General features: G+C 39.7%; 1 protein-coding gene across 1 annotated transcript; it reads right to left on the bottom strand.

The window, feature by feature from the left end:
• Positions 1 to 290: 290 nt before the first annotated feature.
• Positions 291 to 3,697, bottom strand: LOC133310370 (nicotinamidase 1-like). The gene is made up of 5 exons (XM_061511287.1): positions 3,338 to 3,697; positions 2,860 to 3,043; positions 2,583 to 2,716; positions 1,542 to 1,727; positions 291 to 628 (listed from the first exon to the last, which is right to left on the bottom strand). The coding sequence occupies exons 1-5, from the start codon at positions 3,482 to 3,484 to the stop codon at positions 551 to 553; spliced, it is 729 nt and encodes a 242-aa protein (XP_061367271.1). The 5' UTR covers positions 3,485 to 3,697; the 3' UTR covers positions 291 to 550.
• Positions 3,698 to 9,463: the final 5,766 nt, after the last annotated feature.

Genomic DNA, 9,463 nt, shown 5'->3' with positions numbered 1-9,463 from the left:
AGTAGGAGTTGGGTGGTCTGTCAGAAGGATAGAGTGTTCAAAACCACATAAAAACGTATTCGAAGATGAAAGCTACCTGCGTATTACAGTGATCACATATATAGTTAACAAAAATATTATTTGTTTCAATGTATATTACAAGGGAAAAACAACTAAAATAAGTGTTGAGTTTGAGCACAAGACAAAAAATGTGGCGCTGCTCGACTTTTCAAGGTTATTTTGCACGCTTCAATATGTGGCAAAAGAAAGACCTGTTGAAGGGTTAAGTTGAAATTATAGGGAATTGATGAAAAAGACGAGAGAAATAGGCTTTGAATTACACACTAATACATTTATATATAAGATCTATTTAAAGTACAATGGAAATATCACTAGTTTTTCTTATTGCCTCCTTCATAAAAGATTTATCATTTATGTAATCCTTTCTCTTAATGCCTCCTCCGTGAAAGACCAACTTCAAATACACTAACTAGTGCAATCACAGACCAATAGCATCATTCTTCACAGAAGACTTCTTAAGCAATAATATTAACACTCAAGGTTCTTTCAATTATTCAAATAACACCTCTGATGCTATCTTGGCTCCCCTTCCCCAGGCTATGTAAAGGCCAATGTGATTCATCAGCTCCTGCAACATTTAAAAAAAAAATTAGGAAAAACATTTAGAAAATATAAATATCCATTTGATCACAGACTTATGTTTGATTTTTTAAAAATTTTCATGTAAGATTAGCATGATCACAACTTCCATTTGACGGTCACAAAGGCACAAATCATGTTTGAGCTGACAAATGTTATTCACTACCACTACTCCATCTCAAGGGAACTAAGGAGATATGATCAGATTTTATTTGTTCACCAATAGGAATGCAATATACAGGTCATATGCCTGAAAAAAGAAATCGCATAATTTTCTGAAGGAAGACATCCTATTAATCAAAACTGAAAACTCAGCAATTGCAACAGAAAATCTCTTAAGAGGGTGGATGAAAACATTTATCTTAAAATCCATTCTGTATAAGTTGTTCATTCCCACTATTTATGATAGGTCCTGGCCATTAAAGTTTCTTAATCTATACTGTCCCATAGGTCTGGACTCTGGAGAAAGTATCAAAGCTCAAAAATCTAAGAGTTTATTACTGAGTGTTCATTGTCATATAGTAACAGAGAACAGAAACATATTTCTCAACAGAGTCAACTTTCTTAAATATTATTAAGTGATTCAGAATGTCATATGAATTAGAATTACCATCACCCAACATCTAAATAATGAGATTATGTTTATCATATCTACTTCCAGGTTCAGTGGCATCTTAAAACTGCTTATTTCTCCCGGATAATTCATTTCTGTCATACAAGTCAACTTTGAAAACAACTAAACTTGCAAGGTTCACAATATTTATAACCAACACAACAAGGGAAGGGTTCAGAAATATCTTCTGAGTGCTGAAGTTTAGGCAATTAAGATACAAGTTCAAACAATTTAACATTAAGATAATTAAGTGTTTCACCAGAAGCCACACTTTAATTTGACCAAGTACCTGTGGATGCGATACCACATCCTTGTTAGTTTTGGCGACATGTACTGGAACATCATAAGTAGCACAAGCTTGGGAGTACACAATCACATTTTCCAGAGGAGAAAGCCAAAGGCGATTTCTTGCAGACAAAACTGAACAGACAAAATCCAGCACGCATATATCAGTGCATATCCCAGCTACCAAAACCTGTAAAACAAGAAAATAACAGAGAGCCTAAAAGCCTCAACAAGAAAAAATATCTGAACTAAATGCAAATAATATTCAGAAAGAACCTCTTGAGATTCCAAAACTCATTCAACTTCAGCCATGAACAAGTGTAGACAGTTTGGTCGAGGAGACATATAGGAAAGAAAGAATTTAATTTTGGTAATCTTAGTATCTTGGTTTAAAGTACATTTTAGTCTATATAATTTTTATTAATTTGAGTTTTGGTCTCAATATTATTTTCCGAGTTTTAGTACCTATACTTTTATTTCTTTAGTTTCTGTCCCTACCAATAAGTATTAATCCTTTATATTTTTCATATATTTTAATTTTAATTCCTATAATTTCTATTCATTAAAAGTAAATAGTAATTTTTATTTTTATTTTTATAAAAAATTGGCTTCTATAATTTAACTTATTAAGTATTAGTTTTTAAGGGAACCAAACCTTAATAATATAAAATTCTAAAAAATCCTTCTATGCAACAACCTTACCCTTGCAAATCTGTAAAGAGATTATTTCTTGGATTCTAACACATCACAAAGGACCAATTTTATCACTATTCCAAACTTATCTACTTATAAAATTCTACACACTTATAGCTTAAAAAATTATAAGAACCAAATTCAAAATAAGTGAAAATTAAAATATACACCTTAAACCTAGTCTCACCAGTGAATTAATGAACAATATGATGCTACCTGTTTTAAAAACAACTTGGAGTTCCTACTGCAACCTTAGTTACAACTATAACACGGCACTTCTTGCTTACATAAGGTATAAAACATTTTATTCTAACAGAGAATCAAAGTTAAACACTATATGGGAAAGGCTTACTTGTTTCAACTGATTGTTCTTCACCCAATCAATGAAGACATTAGAGCCATCTTTTTCAACTGAACCAAGGAATCCATCAATGCATTCTTTGCGCCTGAGTGTTGCATTTGGTTCATTTTCCAACCACAGCAGCTCTTCAATTCAGAGGAATCCAAACCAAATTGGCAGAACAAAAAAACAAACAAACCCAATAAGCATATATCCTCATAAGAAGCAATAATTTCAATGAATTCAAGCCATATTACAGTGAAAACAACAACATTATAAAACAAATTACCGGGAACCAACTTTGCTTCATCTGTTCCAGCAAGACAGTGAGGAGGATAAGGGGGTTCAGGAATATCCGGGTGATGGCAATCAAGGAAAGCAAAAATAGGCCATTTCTTCTCACAGAACGCTTTGCAAAGCCTCACCGATTCATCCACCATCTTAGAAATTTGTTTATCTGGTTCCCTCGGGGCCTTACAACATCATCATCACAAGTGACAAAAAAAAAATCGAAATTTTGTCATATAGTAAAACGATCACAATGAACAAAGACCAAACATCATAAATTCATAATATTATAAACAAAGTACAACAATATAATAATCAGATAACAAGTACAACAAAATGCCAAGGAAACAAACAATGAGCGGATCAAGAAATTGCAAATAAGAAAACTTTATGTTCCAAACTCGAATCGGATCAGTAATCGATAAAATAAAAATAAATAAATAAATAAAAGAAAAAAAACATTTAAAGAAATTATTTACCAAATTACCAGCACCAACGGTACAGAAGCCATTGACAAGGTCGACGAGTACGAGACCAGTTTTGATGTCTTCGGATAAGAACAGAGGTTGTTGTGTCACTGGGATTTCCTCTCTCAACAACTCAACCGTCTGAGAGTGAGAACCCATTGTTCCTCGTTTGTTGTTTGAAGCAATAATGGTTGTTTCAAATTCAACGGGTGATCAACCCCTGACTAAATCATGTACTTATAAGGTGCGAATCATTAATTAAATATTAATTAATGAGCTAACCTCATTTCCTCGTGGTATCTCCGATTTGATTGACGTACGAATTACGATGTCACCTGCCCGAGTTGAACGCCTTTTGTATTGCCTTTCTGTGGCGACTCAGCTCCCATTATCTTAATTAGTTTTAATTTTTTGAATCGGTTATAAAATTAATTTTGGGTAAGAACTCAATCATAGTTAAATTATAACGACATTAAATAAAAGTCGCTGAATTGATTTTAATAAAATAACTATAAAAATAATTAAATTTTTTTTCTTTGTAAATATAACCCCTCGATTACGTTGTTTTTGCGGAAATATTGCTTTTACTTCTTAAAATATGAATTTTGAGGGATTATTTTTAATTTTTTCATATTGAGAAGTCAAACTTTTCTAAATTGACTTTTCTGTTTTTCATATTATGGTTTGTGGTTTTTTTAAAGAAATTAGTTTTTCATAAATCAATTTACTAATTTTTTTAGTAATAAAAAAAATTACATGTAAGGTGCTACTTATCAATTAAATACTAATTAAGTAGGTAACCTAGTTTCCCTGTCGTAGCTCCGATTTTTATTTTATTTTTGGTATGAATTTTGAGTTACCCTCGGTGAGATAATCTTATCTATATATATATATATATATATATATATATATACACACACACGTGGGTGTTAGGTCCTGGATAGAACGTATTGCTATATCGTAGGGTATGCGCTCAGAGATAGTGTATATCAACTGTATACTAGGCTTATAGCCAAGGTTCCAAATCACTGCACACAAGCAATAAGCTTATAGCCAAGGTGTGGGTGTGTGCACAGCTATGAAGCACCGATACTCCGAATTTTTTTTTCCAACGTATCTGATACGCGTATCGGGAACGTATCGAAAACGTATTGTATCGTATCGACGAATTAATGGTCGTATCGAGAACGTATTTGGAACGTATCGAAAACGCCATGTCGGAGTCGGTGCTTCATAGGTGCACAGCGTGGGCGAAAGTAGTAAATGAGTTCTGAGTGTTTACCTGGGGTCCTTAGGCTCCTATTTATAGGATTACCTTCCTAGGCTTGGGCCTTTTGAGATTCCCCAATTGTAGTAGGATTCAACCCCCTTATGTTGGGATGTGATCCTTATCTTATACCCTTTGGCTGTTTGGAGTTGTTGAGATGTTGCTGATTCCATATCTCACCAGATATTCTAGTAGGTAGTTGGGATATGATATTCATATCCATAACAGTTGCCCCCCAGCTCGGTATTCCGGGGTCCGGGATGTCGAGGTGCCATTGTGTTATCACAGATTCAGTTTATCCGCGTTCATTGTTCTCGGGTTTGGACTTTCGAGTTTTTCGACGTCAGCATTCTAACTCAGTTGTTTTGTCGAGATTACGTTCACTACGCCTCTTGACCTTCCATGGTGTTTGCGTTTGAAGTCGGATGTAAGCATGTCAGATGTTTCCTGAACTCATTGTGAACTTTTGAATACCATTGATCCGAGCTTTGTTTTCCTTGTGCTGGATCGAGTTAACGTTCTAAGTCAAGTTGTGACCTTCAGTTACGCCCTACTTTTCCCGACCTTTGAAATCTAGGCGCTGTTTGAACACGGAAGTCGAAATTTGGCCTTATCATTTTATCCTGACCTTTCGTATCACGTTTGCCGTGACGGTTATGGCGATCCACGTGCTTCGCGCTCGTTGGTCGTTCGTGCATCGTGCAGGGCGTTCTGCTTTATCTTTATGTAGGTTATGATGAAGTGCATTTAATGCATTCAGGGTGAAATCCCTTTTTTTCCCTCCATCACTTAACCATTTGGAAAAACTCTTCGCCTTCGCGCCTTAAGCAATTCATCGTCCTTTAAATACCAGCTTTCGAATGGGTTCAAAACTTTTACATTCGTCTGGTTTCGCAGTGAGCTTTTGATGTTAATCGATTTCCAGTTCTGGTTCTGTGTTTTATAAACTCTCTTGGAGCTCTCCTCTCTTCCAGTGAAGGTTTTCACACATTGAGTCTAGTTCTCATCATCCTTGCTTCTAAGTTCAGGTACCTTCCTATTCTCTTTGCTTTTACGAATCTTTTTTTGGTTGGGTTAGGTTGCATTGAGTAGTTACCTCTGTTTAAACTTGAAGGTGAGGTTTATACTTTCTTCTTCGAAGTGTTGAGGGTTCCTTTTCTGTTCTTGGGGGTTTATAATGAGTGCCCCTAGTTCTTCCTTTGGTCCGACATCCAGTCTAGGTGGCAAGGAGAAGGAAGAGGTGGTGAGTCAGTTGCCTCGCTCTATTCAGTACTGGTTTTTTGGTAGGGAATACACCGAGGAGGAGAAGCTTCAACAGCTTCTCCGTGGTCCCCGTGGAGGCCGTCGCAGTTCTCGTGGAGGCCGAGGTAGGAGGGGAGTAGGTCGGTCAGGAGGGGGTCGTCAGTCCCGCCTTAACTTTGGTACAAGTAGTCCTCCTTTAGTGAATCCTTCAGCTCCCAGATTGAGCTCCTCTCTTGAACCAGTCCCGCTGTCCTATATACTGCCATCCTCTGGGGTGGTCTCGGGTACGAGATCCGTTTTGGATCGGATTCCTCCTCTTGACTTGAGCACTAGCTCTTCCAGCCTTTCCTCGACCGAGCTAGGTTTTCCTAAGTCGGTCATCCCTTCCTTCTTAGATGACTCTGCATCGAGTCGGGTCTCGTTTGTTGACCTTGTCAGTAGTTCAAATAGCTCCATTCTTCTTTCTTGGAGTCCGTCTTCGTTGCAATCCGACGTTGGTAGTCCAAGGTCGGATGTGGTTGATATGTGCACTGACCTTTGTCCTTCATATTCCAGGGATATAGTTATGGAAGGGTCCAACGCTCAAGATTGGGTCCTTCTCGAGGTTCTCCAAAAACGGTCCACAATGTCTTCTACCGAGGTGGCCCAACTCCCAGCGAGAGATCCGAATGGGGTTGATCTTCTTCCACCCGGCGACTTTCCAGTATGCTCAGGTCCCATATTGGACGAGCCGCATTTCTTTTATTTCTACAGGGATCTCATTACCATATTAGGTATCCGGCTTCCTTTTAAAGACTTTCAAACGTCGGTTCTCCGACGTCTTAGGGTTGCACCCTCGCAACTTCACCCGAATTCATGGGCTTTCATTCGGGGTTTTGAGCAGGTGTGTGCCTACCTGTACCTCCCCTGCATTGTTGCTCTCTTTTTCTTCTTCTTTGATGTGTATACTTTCCGTATTGGCGCCGAGTCTAAGGAGAAGAAGGGGTGGGTTACCTTATGAGGTACCCCAGGCAGGGGGATTTTTATTCCTTACTCCCAATCTTTCAAGGGCTTCAAGGATGCCTACTTTAAGGTGGTATCCCATTCTGAGTCCCTCCCTTGGTTTGTCGAGAGTTGGCTTGACGACGACAGCATATCATCTCGGTTTGAATTATACTGGACGCAAAAACATTATCAAAGGCGTCCAAAAGACTATGATATCCCCTTATCTGCACTTTCCAGCTCGGAACTTCTGGCAGTCCGAGTTCTTATTGAATATACCGATGAATTTGGCGCTTTTGACTTGAGTCGGATTGTAGATAAGTTTGGGGAGGATGCCATTTATGAGCTTGGTATGTAGCTCATTTTGTTTTTTATTGTAGATAACCTTGTCTTGCAGATTTATAACCTACATTCTGATTTTGCTTTTCCTTTTGCAGTCAGCATGACCTCTGCTGAATACAAGAAGTTTTTGCCCAAGAAGACCGGAAAGGGGAAGTCGAAAGAAACTGCTCCTCTCGAGTCGGAGACTTCGAAGAAAAGGCGGATAGATTCCATACTCGGCGGGAGCCGGGGTGACCATGGTTGGTGCGCAGACTCCTCCTTTATCACTGCTTTCAGTCCCTCCTATCGCTCCTCAAGGGAATTTGATCAACGTTGAGCCCGGGGAATTATGGAGAACGGGGGTTTCAGACCGTCTTAGGGCCGTATTAAAGCCTCCTCCTGGGATCATTGGTGGTTCGGGCTTGACCTCTACTGTGAGGGCCATGCTGGCACGAATGGAGGAGGATTCTTTGAAGACGATCTCATTGCTTCAAACCTTTCAGGATCTTAATCAGAGCCTCGACTTGTCTATTACTTCTAACTCATCTCTCACTACCAAGGTGGAGGAGCTTAGCAGGTCTAAGTCAAATTTGGAGGTCAGAATTCAAGAGTTGTCCTCTGAGCTAGATAAAGCCAAGAAAGATTTGGAGGTGGTTACGGCCAAGGCTAATGACTTGAGTGCCGAGAAGGAGTCCTTCTCGGAGTCTATTGCCGAAAAGGATGCCCGACTTTCAGATCTGCAGGCCGACTTTGAAGAGGCTAAAGCCGTGGTTGCTAGGGCCGCTATTCAAGCTTTTGACAACGCTATTGCTCAGGCTCAGGTTTTGAATCCCGGCATGGTGGTGGATGGTATGGACGTGGCCTATGAGGTTAAGGACGACATCATAGTCCCTGGAACCCCTGATGCCGAGTCCACTGATGGGGGGGAGGTCGGATCCAAATTTCTCGCCGCTTCATCTCCTACTGAAGAATGAAGGGGTCAGAATGCCGACCTTCTTATGTTATTTTGATTACGGGGCCTTTGAGCCCCTTTTTTTTACTTTGTCAGAACATAATTGCCGCTTTGGGTCGGCTTTTTGAATCTTATGTCTTTAATTTCATTTTGCCGAGATCGTTGCTTCTTTTTTACTTATAGTTTGAAGCTCTATTTCGATCTTGTCGTAATCGACTTATGATTCGCTAAGTTTTAGCCGATCTAGGATTATTTTTTGCTCGTCAACAAAATTTTATTCCTTTTCGGCCACGAAGCTCCTGAGGCTTCAATTACTTGCGTGGAAATCGATATGCATAGATAACAGAAATTAAGTAACTGCTCTTTTTATTTGCATTTCAACGAAATCTCTTTACAAGGGCTGAGCTTAAAAGCTCGTTTTATTTGCTTGGAAATAAATCTACCTACTGACTGAGCTTAATAGCTCGTCTTATTTGCGTAGAAATAATTCTAACTATTGACCGAGCTTAAGAGCTCGTCTTTCTATTTCGAACGTCGAACATGAGACCTAGCTATAGTAGACCTTCAACTTGTCCGCGTTCCAAGTCCTCTTTACTGGTTTCTTGGAGATAGTTTCCAAGGTGTAGGCTCCCTTTCCCAGATTATCCTTGATCTTATAGGGACCTTCCCAGTTTGCGGCGAGCTTTCCATCTCTTGCATTCTTGTTGCCGATGTCTACTCTACGCAGGACTAAGTCGCCGCTCTGAAATGACCGAGGTCTGACTTTTTTATTGAATCTGGCCGTTACCAAACGCTTGGCCATCATATTCTTGTATCTGGCGTTCTCCCTGCATTCGTCTAGTAGGTCGAGTTCCACAAGGAGTGCTTCCTTGTTTTGGCTTTCGGTTCCTTGTAACCTCTGCACCCTCCTCCAGGACGGCTCACCGATTTCCACCAGAATCATGGACTCGCACCCATATGTCAGCTTGAAGGGGGTTTCTTCCATGGCAAATTAGGCACTTGTCCTGTAACCCCATAGGACGAGGTGTGGTTGCTGAACCCAATTGCCTTTGGCTTCAAAGAGCCTTATCTTCAACCCGTTGACGATCACCTTGTTGGCAGACTCGGCTTGTCCGTTAGTCTGAGGGTGCTCAACTGATGCAAACCGATGTATGATTTTGAGGTCGGTCATCAACTCTCGGAACTTTTTGTCAGCAAACTGTGTTCCGTTATATGTGATTATCTCGGCAGGAAGCCCAAATCGGCTGATGAGGTTTCTTTCAAAGAATCTTCGTATCCTTGCCGAGGTAATGGTGGTGAGGGGTTCGGCCTCGATCCACTTGGTGAAGTAGTTGACAGCCACTATCAACCACTTGAGTTGACCTTCAGCCGCAGT

The sequence above is a fragment of the Gastrolobium bilobum genome, unplaced genomic scaffold (assembly GCF_033153095.1).
Source record: "Gastrolobium bilobum isolate Gb01-03AN ecotype WA unplaced genomic scaffold, APGP_CSIRO_Gbil_v1 utg9345, whole genome shotgun sequence".
Taxonomy (NCBI): Eukaryota; Viridiplantae; Streptophyta; class Magnoliopsida; order Fabales; family Fabaceae; genus Gastrolobium; species Gastrolobium bilobum.
Note: the sequence above shows the minus strand (reverse complement) of the source record. Positions and strands in the feature narration are given on the sequence as shown.